This window comes from Neodiprion virginianus, chromosome 4 (genome assembly GCF_021901495.1).
Source record: "Neodiprion virginianus isolate iyNeoVirg1 chromosome 4, iyNeoVirg1.1, whole genome shotgun sequence".
Lineage (NCBI taxonomy): Eukaryota > Metazoa > Arthropoda > Insecta > Hymenoptera > Diprionidae > Neodiprion > Neodiprion virginianus.
Window position 1 is genome coordinate 23,638,914 of NC_060880.1, and position 18,610 is coordinate 23,657,523.

General features: G+C 39.8%; 1 protein-coding gene and 1 long non-coding RNA gene across 2 annotated transcripts in view; one reads left to right on the top strand and one right to left on the bottom strand.

Moving 5' to 3' along the window:
- LOC124303294 (dual specificity protein phosphatase 10) overlaps positions 1-18,610 on the bottom strand; it is a 91,505-nt gene that overhangs the window by 51,670 nt on the left and 21,225 nt on the right. The window contains exon 3 of the mRNA XM_046760356.1: positions 4,724-5,368. Within this exon, the coding sequence (XP_046616312.1) occupies positions 4,724-5,368 (645 nt within the window). The remainder of the gene's footprint in view (positions 1-4,723; positions 5,369-18,610) is intronic.
- LOC124303316 (uncharacterized) overlaps positions 1-18,610 on the top strand; it is an 81,551-nt gene that overhangs the window by 41,745 nt on the left and 21,196 nt on the right. The gene's annotated exons all lie outside the window — the stretch shown is intronic.

Genomic DNA, 18,610 nt, shown 5'->3' on the forward strand with positions numbered 1-18,610 from the left:
ACCAACATATGTATTCTCTTCGAAAGCCAATTGTTTCCAGAGTTTTTTGAGAACAATACCGTTGCGGCAGCGTATCAGATGCGATGACGATTGCGCAAAAACATGCACCCGTAACGTACAAAACCTCCTTCGCCAACCTCGAATGCTTTTCAATCTTTACAGACGTTCTCAGTCATAAACATATGCACTGCTTCGTCATCGTCGTGCACGGAATTCAAGTGCGACACGCGTGCAATTTCCACCTCCGTATACTGACGAAAAGAGGAAAAATACTTGCTGTGATTTCCAAAAAACTAACGCTCTTTGTTGACAACTTTGGAAAATCCTAAGTGTCGATTTGGTCTGTGTACAAATTGGTGATACGATCGGTATCAGAAGAGAAAAACAATAACTAAACCGTTGATAGGCTTGTTTTTACTTCTGACATATCAGGGTGACTATTATCATCGTATATTATATACAACTTACTTTGCCAAATCCTGAGATTATAAAACGTAGAGATTCGACAGTCTCGTCGTAATTATTGTACCGTAACTCCAGTATTTTTATTCAGAAGAATTTTTTTTCGATTTATTAACGAAAGCAGCACCTTGTGAAGTTGTTGCACGAAAAGATCGGGGGCAGTTTTACTGACGTGGAAAAGAAATTTCGAAAACCAAAACAATATGTTCTGGAGCGAATTTGGAGACTCGGACAATCACAATCAAATTAACGACAATCGATTATGACAGACTGAAATAAAATCTCCAGGTTTCGAACTTTTCGTTCTAACGACTGACATTTTTCAAGGATCAACGAAAGTCGCATTTTTTTTATACGAAATAATTTTCACACGTAGGTACGAACAAGGTTCGCAATAATGATTAATGAGAAATTTAAACGACGCGAGTATTTTTTCATTTCCAAACAACTTCAGAATGACAAAGTAGAGTCGATTTTTCAGATTTTTTCTCTTCGCTGTTGCGTTCGCGCTCAGTTTTTTTTCCCATCGTTTTTCCTTCTAGTTTCATAACTTGGGTTAAGATCAAGCGATAGTATCCGGTGTAAAGATGTTTTAGAGTACGAGGTTAGTGGCTGGTTATAAACGAATAGTGCTCGAGGCTTGGTTATTAACGGTTTCGTCGCTAGCTGACGCATTGACTCAAAGTCCCAGCTAAACTAATTCTGGACCAACGGGAAGGGAGAAGAGACAGGGCGAAACTCGTGATTTGCATAATTAAAATTTACCAAAACAAAAACAGCGCATTCGAAATCCGAGTGGGATGCAAAAAATGAATCACAGTAACTAGTGTCTGCGTATAGGTACGATCCGAAAAAGCTAATTTCGATGAATAACGATCTCTACGCAGAAGCTTACGTGGTAATTTATCGGTTAATTGCGTCGCTGACTAAGTATGTTGGTTGGCCAAAAATCGATATCATTTCATTCGTTTTGTTACGAGGCGATGTTACATCAAGTAATTATCAAATTATTACACTCGTACAAGCGACAAATAACTCTTGCAAGAAAAAAAACAGAAGAAACAGGAAATGCCGGAACCACGAACAGACGTTATAAAGTTCAATGAGTCAATATTTTTCAGTCGAAAAAATCAATTCAACAAACAGGCTGACTAATGAAAAAATTAATTAATAAAATATGGTAACAGTGTTGACGAAAAAAAAAAAACCACTATGAAGATTTCAATAAGTTATTAGATAATTTACGAAACTGTAACATCAACTTGTTTCCATTAAAACTAATCAATGAGAGTTGGTTTGAGGATTTTGGCATCATCTTCATCAGATGTGAGAAACGTCTTCAATGCACGGTAAAGACGATCAAAAGACACAGACGATTATTAAACAAACTGTTTGAAAAAATCAAAAAAAAAAAACAGAATAAATAAAAAATTCGAAAGGTCGGGACGTCGGCGTCGTCATTGGACGATTGTAACACCGGGAGTCTGTTTCACTAGCCAAATAGTTGTCGCGAGATTCCATAGAGCGTGACGTAAGCTCATTAATACCGGGTGAAAAACGCAATGCGTAATTAATCTCGCGGCACCTTTCGCTGGCACGCGGATATTTATGAATATAAATAATAATGCCGAACCGCAGAGCGGGGATAAATTTCGCACTAGCGGGTATCGCGAGACAACTCGGGCGTGTAATGATAATTGCTAACAGGTCAGACTCGGAGACACGCTCCTTCGTAAATTCATCATATTCCTCCATGCATCTGCATCGTCTCTGCAGCGATTATTGTAACGACCGTGGAATGCGAAACGTTAACCGGTTGCTAATTTATCGAGCTGCACGTGGAGTTCGGACTCTTTACATATTATAACTTTGACATTTCTCTCACGGCAGGTTTTTCAAAGAATTTCAAATATTTCAGTCAAGTATGTTGCCGTGTAATAATTGGACTTTGAGAAATCGGGGAGAGATCCTGGTTCGATCGTGTTTAATATGTTGCAGTTCTTAGGCGAGGTACTCGATCATTCAAATCAACGAAAAAACTCAGTGACACGTGACGGACGTTGACGCAAAGAAACAATGCACTAATTATGCTATTTGTCATCGAAATCACACGGTTGTCGGGACGAGGTGTTGTTTTAGATTGATTGTGGATTTGGTCTTGAATGTGGCAGGGATCCTTGACTCTTCGGAAAATGAACGTCTGTCTTGCGAGCAGAGTAAGTAGCGATGAAACACTTTTTCACAGGGTCGTTTCAAACACGAAGCTCGATGTTTATTCGACATTCCTAAATACTTAGGTTTACATTGAATTGGGCGATTGATTTTTGAACCTAAGGGTTCCCCAAAAATTGAACACTAACCAGTTTCTGTGAAAATTTAAATTTAACGACTACCTCGTTATTTCGACGAAAATTGTTTGACAACAAATCATAAACTGGCACTGATCAACAAAGTGAAATATAGTCTCGAAAAAGATTCATTTTCGCTGATCTAATAAATTCAGAATTCCAACGAATAATCGCGATGTAATAGATAAAATTCCCATCTTCAATTAATATTTATTGCGAAATAGATCAGAAGCTCCATAATTTCGGGCAAAAAAAACACCCCCATAAGTTCCAGCGGAATTCGTGATCCAGAGGGCTGATACTCTCTTCGTGAGTCAAGAGAGGAAAAAAAAAAACACAGCTACACAACAGTCCGTCATAAAAAATTCACTCTCAGCAAATAGATTTCATCCGATCCAAACACCGTCTTTTCTCATCGTGTAAACTAACTGCGCGTAATATAATCATCTTGTCAAACGTAAACGGTTTTTGATATATATTTTTCTTCGTGAGTCGGTTTTTCCCTCGCTTTCTTTTTTTTTTTTTTCACTTTTTTGCGCTTCATGTTAGCGATTTATGATTCTAGTAATTTGCACCAATGTACATAATCAGGCTCGAAATATGCCGTTACTGAAAATCTTCCAAGTGTATTAAAAATTGCAAACACGCCGAGGTGTTGATACTTATACCTATATTTGAAGAATTTCAGCTGACATTTTGATTTAGTTCAAGTTTGTTAAAACATTCACATTATCGTTGTTCACAATACTGAGTTTCGATCAAACAATAAACGAATACATGATGTCAGTACGATGATAATTCAGTTTCAAGTTCACAATTTCGTACTTACAGATAAGGTTGCAAAGTTTCATCCGTTCACTAAAAAGTTAAAACTCAGCGGCGAATCGAGTTTTTCGTCAAAGTTTCAGCTACTTAAATTGAATCAATCGCGTTGTACAAATTGTCTGTAATTTGAGTGCGTACAAGCACATTTGATAAAGTTGGTGGAATAAAAATGCTTGAACACCTACCGATAAATCCACATTTCAAAAGTAGAGCACGTCATTTTATACTTGAACTTCCGATTGATCGAGTCTAATTGAAATTTCATGCTGCCAAAACAGCCGAGTTTTGAATAAAAAATTTGGTTCGGAGCTAAATAAATAACAAAAAAATTACGGCTGCGTAACATTTGTTTTTATCGTTGTAGAATTATTTTCCATTAAGCTTGATCGATCGAGAACTTCAGATACATACAGACCACATCGTGTGAGCGTCAGAAAAAATATAAACGGAAAAGTAAAAGAGACAGCGTATCGCGGTGTCATCATTATTTTGGTACTTCTGAAGCCACGTGACCGTAGTCTTGAAATACTCGCTTTGTTCTCAGCGACTTGCCGCCACGGTAAATAAAAAAAAAATCGCAAATAATTGCTGTTGCATTTACCACATCGTTGAGTGGTGCTTTTTTGACGTACGACGTGATAAAATTTTATTCTAACCACAATATTTTTCCACCATAAATTGGACTGATAGCAAATTCAACGTGTTCCGAACATCATCACGGTGTCACGTGACCGATTTCGCAACACTTACCGTAATCGGGACGACCTTTTCTCAAAATCTCGAATCGACGATGAATCCTTTGTGTGACTTTGTCAGCCACAGAGCCGAACAAATAACGCGGACAAATTCCCGGTGTATAATTCATTCCCTTGCAAAACGTGGTTTTTGAGGTTAGATTTTTACGATGATTCACGATCCCTGACCAACTAAAAGTTTCAAATCGATGGCACGTTGAGGGAAGTAAAATTGGGGTGAGTTTACTCGCGGACTGGCCTTGGCCCGATCACACGTTCAAAGACTAAAACCTCGTCACGCGTGCTTTCCAACCAAGCGAGTAACAATAAATAAACCATGGTTCCAAGACTCACCGAGAAGCAAGGCGGGCTCCCTGTTGTCCTCGACGAGGGCGGTGAGCACGAGAAACAGGGGATGCTGTACCGGCAGATGCTCCAGGTCAGCGGTGGAGTCGTCGTAGACAACGACCTCCTTGAAGGACCGTTTCCTGAGCAACTCCTTGCCCTCGCGGGCGGTCGCGAGGTCGGCAAGGGTGGCCTTTCCCTGCTGGAGTCGTCGTCGGTTGAAGCGGTCCGAACAGTTTATGTTTATCGCCCCTCGTATGTGGTTCACGTTGTAGGCGATGAAGGGCCGACAGTCTAGCAGCACGAGGCCCCCGCCGCTGTTCCTCTCCAGCCGGCGGGCCAGCTCCCCGGGGCCCAGGGCGACCGCGTGCTGGAGGACGAGGGACCGCTGGAGGGTCCCGCTCTCGGCGCAGGGGCTCGTCGGGAGGCTGACGGTCTCCATCTTGCACCGCTTAGGCGGGGCGCTGCAGGGCGACGGTAGCGTCGGGTAGAGCGACGTCGAGGCGCCGAGGTGCTCCGTCGGCGGACCCGGTTCGCTCAGACTCCTGTTCAGCGCGAGTTTGAGGCCGTCGCGCGGCCGCCCGGCCGACACTTCGCAGCACACCAGGGTCGTCATCGCCCTGACGTCACCCAGTCGGGTTATATCGAGACCCGCTGCAAAGGAGAAAGGGAACGGAGATTAAGACGGAGAATACTTGCCGTGAAACGCGACGGTAGTGCCGGGTGCCGAGTGCACTAAAATCATCGTACTCCTCCTCCTCCACCTCCTACACCCCCGACCGCAGTAAGCTTCAAGCTTGCCAGAAATCATTTTTCAGGGATCGATTTTTTGCAACGGGTGTTTCGCTGGAGAAAATATCGACGCCGTTGATATGATGCACGTTTCACGATTACTTGCGGTTCGTAGAGAGATTACGTGAGATTACTTGACAAATAATTTTACTTTGACCAGCTGATTTCTCACGATTTATAAAATTTTAGATAATTTTTTAAGGTTACAAAGCGGTCTCTGTAATCATAAATGATTTCGCGTGACGGCTAATGATTACTAGCAGAATTTTATTTTAATGTTAGGTACTGATTTCGGTGTAATTTCGAAGTAGACAAAATGATTTCGAATAATATTCACACCGTGATCTGTTGAGTGAACCACCCCTCGGATTTTACTGCAGAAATGGACCAGTTGTTAGTTTATTTTAGCACGGATATATGGTGTTTTGGTTTATTTTGTATCCCTGCCATTTTTTATGTAGACAAATTCACTCGTTATGGAGTCATGATCGATTATGTTCTTCATTTCTGCACGAACGTTTCTAACTTCGTCCTCATGCCACGTATACACTGCAGTCTCCGCGGAATAATGCGCGATTTCGGTTGTCTCGCAAGTTCAATGACATTCGAACCTGCGCCCGGAATCCATTACGATTCCATGACGGATAACAACGAATGATTAATGACTTTTCTGCATCGCTATGTCTACTTTATTGAAAACGAGATAATCCAATCCAATGGATTCGATAGAGAGTCAAAGTACAGAAAAGTCAGAATTAAAAATGGTCAAAGTACAGTAAAGCGTAAAGACGAGGTGGGGGTAAAAACATCTAAAGGTCAGAAAATAAAAGTGTAATAATGCCGAAATTTTTATACTCTACTATTTTACAACTTTCTCATGTCAAAACTCAACGAACATTTCTCTTGATTTTTAAATCTTTCCAGGTTCGATATCGCGACTTTTCTACATTTTGACGCTCGTTCGAGAAAGTGGAACTACATTCACAAAATGCGCCAAGATGTTTGAAATAACATATGCAAATTATTTTTCATCGCCTTGTCAGGTTTCATTGAACGGTTTCTTTTCAACAGTTCCAAAATTCATTTAAATTACTCTGACAAACTCGGAATCCTTTGACACATCTCGGTTTTTCAAATTTTTCAGACGAATGAGAAATGTAGTTATTCCTATTGCATTTAAAAAAAGACTTTGAGCAGCCTGAATAAAAGCTTGTCAACGCTGCTTGAAGATTTATAAAAAGGGAAATGGAATGGAAGAAAAATTTTACAGATTTTGCTAAAATATTGTATTCAAAGTTGGGTGAATATGTTACTTTTTTGCCACTCGATATGCAGACGCCAGATGCTTGTGTTCGTGGCAAAATATACAAGTATACAAATAAATAATATTCGTCTAATCCTTTATTTGCGATACACAAAGGCTCTTATTTGATTTTACTAACATTATTATTATTATTATTATTATTTTGCTATTTAAAAATAGTGCAATAAATTACGAGAATGCAAATGTTTATATCGCATGATAGATAAATTGTGCAAATGTATACATATAACTCGTATATCATATATCTCTTCCGTTATAAAACATACGGGATAATTATGCGGTAATTCTTCGTGCGGTTATAGAAACAAGTTTTCTAATTGGTTTCTCGCAGTCAACAATTAATCGGTAGAAATGTCACAATTCTTTATTGAAAATAATTTCTTACACTTATTCCGTGAAAACTGTGAATAAATATCTTACTGCCCATGCCGTACTAAATAAATTTTGTACGTACATGACATTTGCACCGGTTGTACTGAAATTTCAAAAAATCTAAACTACAGCTCTATTTCTCTTCTTTTGTAAATAATTGATTTCTTTTAAAATACGACCACTCAATCCGTATAAATTATAGAACACCGAAATATAGGAAAACTTTTTTAAATCATCAGAGATATTTCTCGGAACAGTCTTCTCCAATTTTTAGTAAATACAATTAATTTCACTGCGACATGATTATAAATTTTCAAGTACCCATATTCTTCATTCGAGTCAAAACTGTCTCTTCAAATTGGCAAAAAAGCGAATAATCCATACAAAGAATGCAATTAAAAGTTCGATAGATACGACGAAGGTTTAACAGTGACTTGAAAATGAATTCTGTTATGTCACAGGCGTGCTTTTAGGACTCGAGCGGTATTTATATTAGGCCGAGTCATTACCCAATGACGAAATTCATCTGCAGTAGGTAGAGGACCGTTAAAGAGTTCCTTTTCCTTTATTCATTGTGAATTCTACGCGGGATTCAGTAGATGGTCCTTGTTTCCGGCGATGACTGTATAATTCATTTACTTCCACAGGCTATTTATCCGCAACTGCGGCGGCCGCGACAATATCGTGTCATTACTCTAAATACACCGCCGGCAGAGAATATGGATCATTTCTTAAGATAAAGTGGAGCTTTCTTGAAAGATCCGAATATTCGTGCAATGTCGATATCTAAGGTGTAATAATTTTTATCGGCAATCGACTTGAATCGACTTGATTCGATTGAAATTCCTAATCGTATTCGTAGAGAGAATTTTATAGTTTTGGTTCGTTATATGTATGTTGCTCAGTTATTTTAATTTTTTTACTGGACCCAAAAAGTAAAAAACATTCGAATAGCTTGTAGCTATATATGAAGTGAATTGGATTACTTTTCTCAATTAATTTATTTTCTCTACGGCTATAAGAAAAATGTAGGCATAGAAAATCTTCGCGGTTCTAATTGTAACGTCTTTTGTTTTGTTTTACTAGCATTATATTTCATATTGTTATTGCGACTATGCTTGTATTCTCATTTTGAAACCATGAACAGAACTGCGGTTCGGCAACTTTGTCGATAATGTTTTACTGAAAATTTGTTATGCTTTTGGTTTACACGTTGTGTTTCTGATCGGAAACTGTTAATGAAGTGCCAGAAACCACGTGTGTGGAATAAAAATAAAGAAGAGAATGAAGAGATGGTTTTTTTTTTTTTTAAATACGATCGTTCGTTTCCTCGATGTGCGTGGATATTTTTACCATTGATTTTTTTTCTCTGGTGTCCTTGGATCAAATGAAATCGTTTAACTTTTCACATATAAACATCGAACGGATTCCAAGGAATGCTCCTATATTTTTCCGACCTACATTTTAACTAGATTCCGGTCACTCAGTAGCTCAAATTGTTTACAACAGTTGAATGTGTAACATTTTTTCGTCTCTTTTTTTCTCTCATTTTACAAGTAAAAACGGTTCAAAATAACTTCTCATTCTAAACAACATAACTGCCAATTCTGCAAATTTTACGGAACTTTGTCTCTTCGTTTTTCGTTTGTAATGAAATTCGAAGAATATATGATTTTCACGTTATTTTTAAACTCATCTGCCATTTGAGAAAAAACTTTGAAAAATCAAACAGAATCAAAATGAGAATTTAAACGCTCCAATAAAATCAAATGGTGAAAATCGAAGGCGGTTGCAGAGCCGTAGTAGAAAATGAGGTGAAATCAATCTCATAATGGACGAATCAAATTTTTAACCTATGTGTTTATTTTTCAATTGAAACTTTTACCTTCATTGATAAAATTTCAAGAACTGCGTTCACTTCGGCCTTGCAATACTATACATATTTACATTAAAAAATCAGTGAAACTTTGCACTTTCATTCAACAATACCGACGACAACATCTTAGTCAAAGAAAAATAAACAATCAGACCTGATAATTTCCTGTTTTACACTCATCCATTATAAGAAATGTAAATTTTTTAGTTCACCTCCACGTTTTCTGCGCCGCTAAGTGAAGAGGAGAATTAAAATAGGCCTGCAACCAAAAATTTTTCATAAAAATATAAACAAATTGCTTTTTCTTCGCCGCATAGTCATTTGCCGCTCGAACTCCTCAGAGGGAAAAAAATGGCACTTACAGCCTCATTCGATTCTCCTTCTCAATCGTTGCCGATCGCATTGTCGTGCACGAATTTCGCCTACATCTGTGACAAACCGACGCGAGGCGAACCTTCTCCGTGAGATTTGCGCCTGTCGCTTCGGCCCGCGGAGTGAGTCAATTACTAATATTAGAAGGTTCGAACCTGGAGTTGAAAGAGTTCGCAGGTTGTCCGAGCACCGAGGCGCCCCGAAGGGAACCGAAAACGGCCGAAGGATCCTCTCGATAACTCGTCGCCTACGTCACGTGCGCGCGCACCGATCCAGACGCGTACGACTCTCTCAACCAAACAATTCGCCCGCTGGGTGAGTAAACGTAGAAGAATTCCGTCCCGGGGCATCGGGCGTACAACACACAACGCGTAGTCTACGGGGATTCTCGGCCGAGTCGGACAGGTGTAGGTACCTCGAGCACCTGCTCCGGAGGTGAGGCGACGCCCTCTTCTCAACCTCCGGTCGTCCCAAGTCCGACAACCCCGATTGCCGGGGGTTAATATACGACATTGGGCCAGTCCTTGGGGATGTTGGTTGGCCGAATCGGCACTCCTTGATCATTTTATTGCGAGGCACTCGCGCATTTGGTAACTGTCCGATTGTTATATGAGATTGATTTGGAAATAGGAGAGTAGAAAAAAAGGGGGGATGACGAACGAAGGGCTCGAACGTTGATTTTTCATCATATTTGAAGTTCTCAACGTTATCGTGACGATTCGTGATGGGGAAAAACCGTTCGCAATTTCGCGATTTTTGAATTGTCTGAAATTCAGCAAACGGTGACAAAACGAAACGTAATCATACTCCGATATCTTAGTCCCTTCGAAATCATTGTAAGATTAAGAAAATAGTGATTTTTTCACCAATTTTTCGTTACGATTACGTTACTAACTTCAACCTCGTGATTCTTCGTTGTTTTACATCACTCCGAAATTGTTGGAAATCTAGCGGATTCACCGGATTTCACTATGAGATTGCTCGTTTCGTTTGGAAGATTATTTTCTACGAATTCGTTGAATTGGTTTTTTTTCTTCTCATTTTTGTTACGTTGTTATCGTCAAGTATTTTATTTCAGAACTTGGTTAATGGACAATAAACGATGATGTTAAATTGATGAGTGAAAACAAAGAAAATCTGTTTTGGTGAATTTGAAGAAACTAGTCTTATAGATAATATGAACCATCGCAGGGTGAAATCGAACTAATTTACTAGATTTTCAACAACGTTTCAATCATACGAAATGAGTTGTGTATCTTAAAAGAGAACTTCGTACAAGCTTGCTAATAAAATAATTTTGCAAATAATCACTGTACGACCGTTTCGTAATAAAATTAATAAAAAGTTCCGGTGTTTGGTCAACCAACTTCCTGATCACGGTTCTTATCTAGTTTTGTTGAACCCACTGATGTAAATATCTCGAAACAAGTAGGAAAGAATGTATACGAAATCTCCGGCTTGTATCTCAATTATAATATCTGCTAGCGCAGAGCCTTTGAATTTTAGCATTTGAATAACACAAGTTTTTTATGTATCTGATGTTCCGATCGATAAAACTTGATCGAAAATCCGAGTCCTCGCTTGTTCTAAGCACCGATCACAGAAGAATACCAATCGTTACACATTTAGCCCCAAGTTCACCGTTTCGATCTTTCGGATAGTTTATATGCAAGGTTCATTTACGATTCAAAACCTTGTTACTGAAGAGTTTTGGATAAGGCTTGTTTAATCGAAATTCCAGATACATGGATTTTGCCGCGCTGCGTGGTTAATTTTTTTTTACCTATTAATGTAATGGGTGAAGAAATTCGAAACATGGTCAATTTTTCACGTACAGCAGTCGAATCTATTCGGTAAGAATTTTGAGATTGTCGGAGAAAAAAATGAACCGCGAAAACTAGAAAACTATGCGTCAAAACTCAGATAATAATTCTTTTTCTTGCCTTCGTCTTTTTATGGAACGGTAAAACATTTTATACCGACAAGAGCAGGCATCTAATCGCACAAATTAATAAAGTGTGAACTCACAACGTTAACCCAATAAGATATGTGAACATAGCTTCCGGTAGGTTTAACTTATGGGATGATAAGGAAAAAAAATTAGTACGAAATTATGCATCTTCTTGTAAGTAGCAATTTACTTCCAGTTTATCATTTCCTAAGCCTTGAATACTTGACGTAATTCTATTTTGTTTCGCAATTTGTTGTATTAACGTTACGAACTTGAACTTGATATCTGTTGCTTACGTAATACTGACTTTACCAACTTCCACTGTCAACAAGTTACTATTCATGGACGATATGAACCGTGCGATACAATGTTTATCGAGTTTGAGCTTCGATTCGTATTGCTTTTATTTTTTTCAAGAGTTTAACAGGATTTGCAATTTCGAATAATGAAAAATTAGAACGTGATTAGTGACTGAAATAAAGTGTTCGATAGAGGAAAAAATTTTCAAGGAAAAGTAAAGTTGCTACGTACACAAATTAATACACAATACACACGTTCAGCCTTAAATTTTGTTTTCAACGATTTTATCCCGAGCCAAAAAATATCTGATTAAGTTTTAATCGCGTTAGTCTTCGAAATGACAATTTACTACACGCTAAAGAAAAGAGCTAGTAATTTATACAAGAACCAAAGTTCAGACGCGCAATGAAGTTTGATTTAAGCTATTGAATGTCGATTAATAACAATAAATCATCATTGGGAATTAACGTCACGACCAGCTGTCCCAAGGTTTTATGTTGGCAATTCGTCCAATTCTGACTATACTTTGTCATTCGCGTCGAAGAGAAAAGAAAAAAAAAATATCTCGGCTTGTCAATGCTAATCAACATATTGCATCGTCACGTTTACTTTCCATCAATATTATGTAACGTACTCGTAGTACGAATACATGCCACTTAAAAATAAAAACTTTAAATCCCGTAGAAAAAAATCAAAGTGGTGCTACTATTTATTTTACTATTTGACCGACTACACGTGTTAACAAACAATTGTCATCGTGCCGTTAGTTCAACGAATAAATATGCAGGTAACCTTATTCGAACAATTGCGAAGATCGAAATGAACAGCAAATGTTTTGATTTCCAAGCTTGAAGAACAGGTTTAAATTGAGTGATTTTACACTATACACAGTGTCTGATCGTGTATTTTCTTACGGATTTAATTATTATCTTATCAGCGTGTAATGCGGAAAATTTAAATGTGGCTATGACACAAGAATCTAAATTTATATACCTTGTGAGTGAAATCATGATGATAACATCGCAATATTATACGTACACCATTTTTATCTTGAAAATAAAAAAATACCGCATTAACCAGTATGTTTGGTTTCAAATAAGTTGAAACAAAAGAATTTCCTTATACATTCGCGGAAAGGAAATATGAATTCGTAAATAAATACAGCTCAAAGATATTGTATAAATAAAATATATAAAAAAAAAGAAACAAACAATGGAATTAAATCACTTTTGTCTCTCCAGAGAGTGAAAACTTTAAATGAATATTTACAAATGTATGTGTAAATGTGTATATATATTGTGTCTCTGTATATTGTATACAAAGATACAGGTGCGCGTTCAGTCAACCTTTGCTTCCACATATTTCGTCTCACCCAGTCTAACCTAACCTAACTCTAATCTTCGAACACCTCTACTAACAGATAGTTTTATGGACTGTCGAATACACGTTCCGATCGGGCTCAATTGTTTCTCTGAAAATTGTTAAATATTTGGTAAAAGATGGAAAAATCTGCGAGGAACATTTTTATATTCTCCGATAGAGCGAATCGATGCCGAATCGTTTGATTCGCAAGAGATTCGGATTTCATTTCCGCTTTAAAATCCGCTCCGAAGGGTTCTGAGTTTAAAGAATCGTCGACTAACGTAACGACGGAATGAAAATCAGAACCGCCACACGACGCGTACTTCTAATTCTTCAGGAAAACAGATTACGTTATCTCGTATACTTATAATAGCTGCACGCCAGTTTTTATCAACCGAAAACGGACCTTATATCACTTCACGCGTTCACCGGCTTATTTAACTCGTAAATATATTTCATCCACATTTTATCATAAATTATACTGTTTCGTTTGAACTCCTTTATCAAGTTGTACTAACCGCGATTTCTTTGCAATTTTTCTCAATCTCATTTCCTTTCGTCTGATACTGTAATAAAAATTTGTGTACACATTTATTGTCAGTGCAGTTACAGACCCTTAACAGGCCTATTTGTAGACGGTATATACACAAAAAAGTGCAAAGGTAAACCTGGTACCCCGCGATTTCTCCACTCGGCAAGATCTTCTTCCGTCTGTAATTCATTCGCTCCATGCTCGCAAACCTGTACAACAGTGTATCTGTTATGAATCATCCGAATCGACCGGAATTTCTGGCTAACGGAACGTTTTACAAAAAACGAATTAAACTTCGAGCGTGTATCGCAAAGGCAGAATCTATGAAAATTGTGTTTGGGTATTCGGTACGCCGGTAAGCAAATTGGCGAATTCATCGTCGTCGACAAATGTTTAACCGCTATTTTCGTCAACTGGCCTCATCGTCATTTCTCAGACAGTTAAGTCGATCCTTGATTAACGGCTTGACAGTGCGATTCGTTCTCACGGATTCGTTAATTTCTAAGGACGGGTGGAGGCGATAATTCGAAAAATAGGAATTCGAAAAATAGGAATTCGAAATCCGAGGGAGCGGCGCTGGGACGCCGATAAGGAATCGAACAGCAGGCCGTAGGGCCAAAAACAAGTTGTGGATTGATTCGAATCTAACGAGGAGGCGTGCAGGAAAAAGAATCTCCGTTGTCGGCATTAACTCGCGTTCACCTACCTTTCCCTTAAGTAATTCCAAACAGTTGACGACCGGTTCGTCGTCCGAACGTTGCGTGCGTATGTATGCGTACGTAGTACACACAGGCGGGTTGAAAGACGGCGATGACGCGAGTGATTCCTTGAGATGTATTCGAGGCTGCCGCAGACGATCGGATCGGAAGCAATTCACCGGAAGAGACAATTTCTAACGGTTCGATGCGATTGGGTAATCCACGCGATATTCCGTCGACGATGTATCCTGCAGCGGGTGTAGGTATTCGATACGTCGTGCATGTATCACGTAAGTCAACGCCACGTTTCAACACAGACACACACCGTATGTAAAGTGTACGATTAAAAATTGAATGTCGTCGAAACTTCTGGCAACAGAATCAGTATCGCCGTCGGCGTGTTTCGTACTCGGAGTTACCCGCAGCGAGAATCGCGCTAAGCGTCGAATCGAGCATCGTCAACGTCGTAAGCGAAGGGCGAAGAATGAAAAGAAACGATCACTTGTTCCGCATCGGTGGACGATCACGACGACGAAGTTACGGGTTTCCGGGGCGTGAATCCCTCGGCCCGGCCCTCTGAGAAACGGGTCATCGTCGTCCTCGCCGTCCGCGAAAGCGAATCAGGCTTTTCGATCTCTCGGTGCCTTCGGGGCACCGTGCCTGTCGGGTTGCCGTCGTGCCGGGGCGCGTTTCCGGCGCGATTCAGGCGGACGCGGAAGAGGACTCGCTCTGCGACTAAGGCGCTGGCAAGGTGCGCGGGCGACCGGTCCTCTTGGCTGCCGGGTTCCGACTGGCCTCTACGAGGGCAGAACGATTCACGCGGACGCCAGGGCCGCGACGAGGAGAACGAGGAGAACGACGGCGCGACGCGACGCGACGCCTGCCCGGAGAACGGCGCTGAGAGTACGCTACGTGCACCGGTGCCGCCGCCCCTCGATCCCCTCTCGTATACCTCGAGTCAAGACGCTTTGGACGGGTGACTCATTCTAGTAGCGTTCCACCGACCGACCGACCGACCGACCGACGCTCGCTGCAACGTCGCGACGCCAATCGCGATCAGCTGCTGCGTCTGCTGCGGCTGCTGCCTGTATCCTCGGTTGCAGGGACGTGGACCTGCGTACCTGCTCCTGACGAAGGATTTGGATTATCCTGCGGATCGGGGTTTGCGGGTGATGGGCAGGTTTGAACGAATCGAGTCGGATCGAACGGTCAAGCTTGAAACTCGATTGGAAAATTCATTCGAAGAGTGAGACTGGATTGAAAATCGAACCAAGTCGAATGGTAGAACCGATTTAGTAGTGGAGTCGAACTAGATTCAAGAAATCGTATTTAATCGAACGGTAATGAACTCGAATGATGTTAAAAACTAAATGTATACGACTAGCTGCACGATTCGAAGTAATACTTATTCCTGTTTCATTGTGTTGCAACAAACAAATGACAGAACTTATACGATAGTAGATTCTAAGCGATACTCGTGCTTGTCTTGAGAGATTTTTATCAGCTGTTAGATTGATTGATGAATTGCAGCGCTGTTACCTTATGATTGTTCAATTTTTTGCACATCAATGTACCAAATACGTAAGTATATCCATAGAATAATATCACTCCCATAGTATGCATACTCGTGCAAGCACATCGTATAATACGAATACGTGAAAAATGTTTGAACGAAGGTTTTTCACCTCATAATATCTGATTTTTTTTCAGAATCTAAATATTGATTATTGGAGTTTATATTCTTGACTTCAACGTTTCTATTCTCGCTAGTTACTATTAAATTGATGAACTGAAAACTGGTGTAAAATCGATTTATTAGAGTCTTGTTCTATCCGTGTCTTTAATTGCAGCGTGACACCTGCTTCTGTATTTCCTCCAACTTTCAGAATTCACGAATACGACGTACAGAACAGTGGCTTATATTGTTTGCCATCAGGCGCCGTTCCCCTTTGCCACTGTTCCCAGTTTGCACAGCGTCGGCAACTCGCGTCTCATCAATGAAATGAAAAAAAAAAAAATTCCGAGTAATTCCCTCACGAATTAGCGTATCCGGTTGTAACTCGGTTCATTCGCTCATTCGCCCCTTCTCATTCATTCGTTCGTTCGTTCATTCATTGGTTCGTTTCTGCATCATTCTTCACCACGAGAGATAGTTTATCTGTAGCATGTAAAAGCATATCTACAATCATACGTGATCAAAGTACGGGCATCATTGCTATGTCTCCGTGCAACTGGCTCGTCAGTTCAACGTATATCGAGACAGCTTACGCAGACTTAGTCACGTTTAAACCGAAGTTAAGAAGATCGAGGATAACAAGTCCCGAATTCACGTTTTGCACAAGTATGAGGAACTGTATCGAAATGATATTCTTCACTGAAAGTCAGAAAAGGAATTGATCGTGACACGTAATTTTTCGTCAAATCCCCATTTCGATGATTTCGAAGTCTGCAGTTTGGCAGAGAAAGAAGAATAGAGCAATGTTGTTACCTCACGTTACCGAAGGAGTTCACGCTAAGATCCTGCTTGGTTCACGTCAAGAAGTGACTTCGCGTTAACGAGTGAAACGAATCGTCAAATCGTGACCCAAGTCATTTTCGGCAGTATCACGTAAAATTTGTCTCCACGATTGACTTTCGTACTTGCGTCCGCATCTACGAGCATCGCCGGTTAGTTAGCACGAAGTTGTAACCTTCTTGATTATTACAGTGGCGGTACTTCGTTATTGACTCTGTGTCAGAGGAGAAATACACGTGAACGCAGGTTCTAGGCTCACATACACGTGTGTACATATGGATATTCATTCTTATCTGACATTTATTTGAACTGAAATTATAACTGACAGTTTGTATATTTCCATTGCGGCTTGTCAACTTGCACTATCGCTGCTTTGACTTATACGCAGTACGCTACGCTTTTCATTTGCTCTTCCGTTCCGTGTATTGACGCTGTTATAAGCCCACATCGAGTGCAGTTGAGATTATTTCAATTCGTCGAGAGAGAAATAATCACGATACACCGAGTCATCGTGATTGAAATTTATATCCCTGTAATAGTTCTGCAGCATAACGCGTCAGCTCGATGCCAAATCTCAACGTCGAGTGCAAATAATTGCTCGTTGTAGTTTCGGTCGCGATCACTCGAACGTTGGAGACATTTCTGAAGAAATTAGCTTTCGGCAGCGGCGTTGGCTTCTGCAAGTGACGCTTGAAAATAACACAATTATCACTTTGTTCGGTGTAATTTCATTCCCCTATTCCGTTCCAGTTTTCGATGAGCAATTGAGGATAATCGACCAAAATAGCTCGGTATTATCATGCTGCAACTCTGTGACATTGACGTAAAATTTTACATCGTTCGAACGTCGATAATCCCACAGGCGTCTACCTCAATAGAATTTTCTTGATTCTTTGCGTTCGTTCAAACATCTTCCGGTGTATGATGACTAATTATAATTACGCCCGGTGCTCGTGCAAATGTTCTGCCTTCGTTTTCGCGTTGTTGTTATCGCGAGCGATTAGTCGAGCCTGACAACGAGACGTGTATTTGTTCATTGCTATTGTCAACGATGAAGTAATGCCATATTTATACCTCTCTCTCTCTCTGTATAATCTATATAGACATATATCTTTACTCTCGTTTATACCGCCCCGAATATATGCGGGACAACTGTATAGGTGACTGTATTTCACGGTTCGTGAGTTTTTAAATTTACAAACCATAATCTGATCAAAAACGAATCGAACAAGCTGTCTATAGGCGGTTTTCGAAAGAAATGTATGATATCTAACATTCAGACAATTTCCATTTTCCTGCGACATCTATTTCGAAGTGAGAAAAATTTGACGAATTGAACTGAACCGATTGTGAGAGGCTTGGATTTTATTAGATAAAATTCAATTCCACAATATTGCTTCGAACATCTTGTCGTCTCTTGTCTCTAACCAGCGACAGAACGATGTATGTAATTAAATTGTACGCGTGAACGTCCAGTGAACCTTTCTTGCAGAGATGGAAAGCCAATTAATAAGCGGTGTTTAACGTCTCCTGTCGTTTCCTGCGCGGTTAGAAGTTTGAATTTCGAGTGATTAACAGGTCCTATACTTAGCTCCGTAATTTAGCGAGGATTAGCGTCTGTGCCGACCATCTTGTTAAACCATTTTTTTTTTAAATTCCTAGTACGTCATTTATGGAAAGAAACTACTGAAAGTCTTATCTCAAGACTTTTGAAACGGTACCATGGATTTGTCGAATGTGATATTGCGACAGTTGTTTGTGTGTGTTTAACGCGTTGTAATCCGATTCTCGTTTTTGCGGAT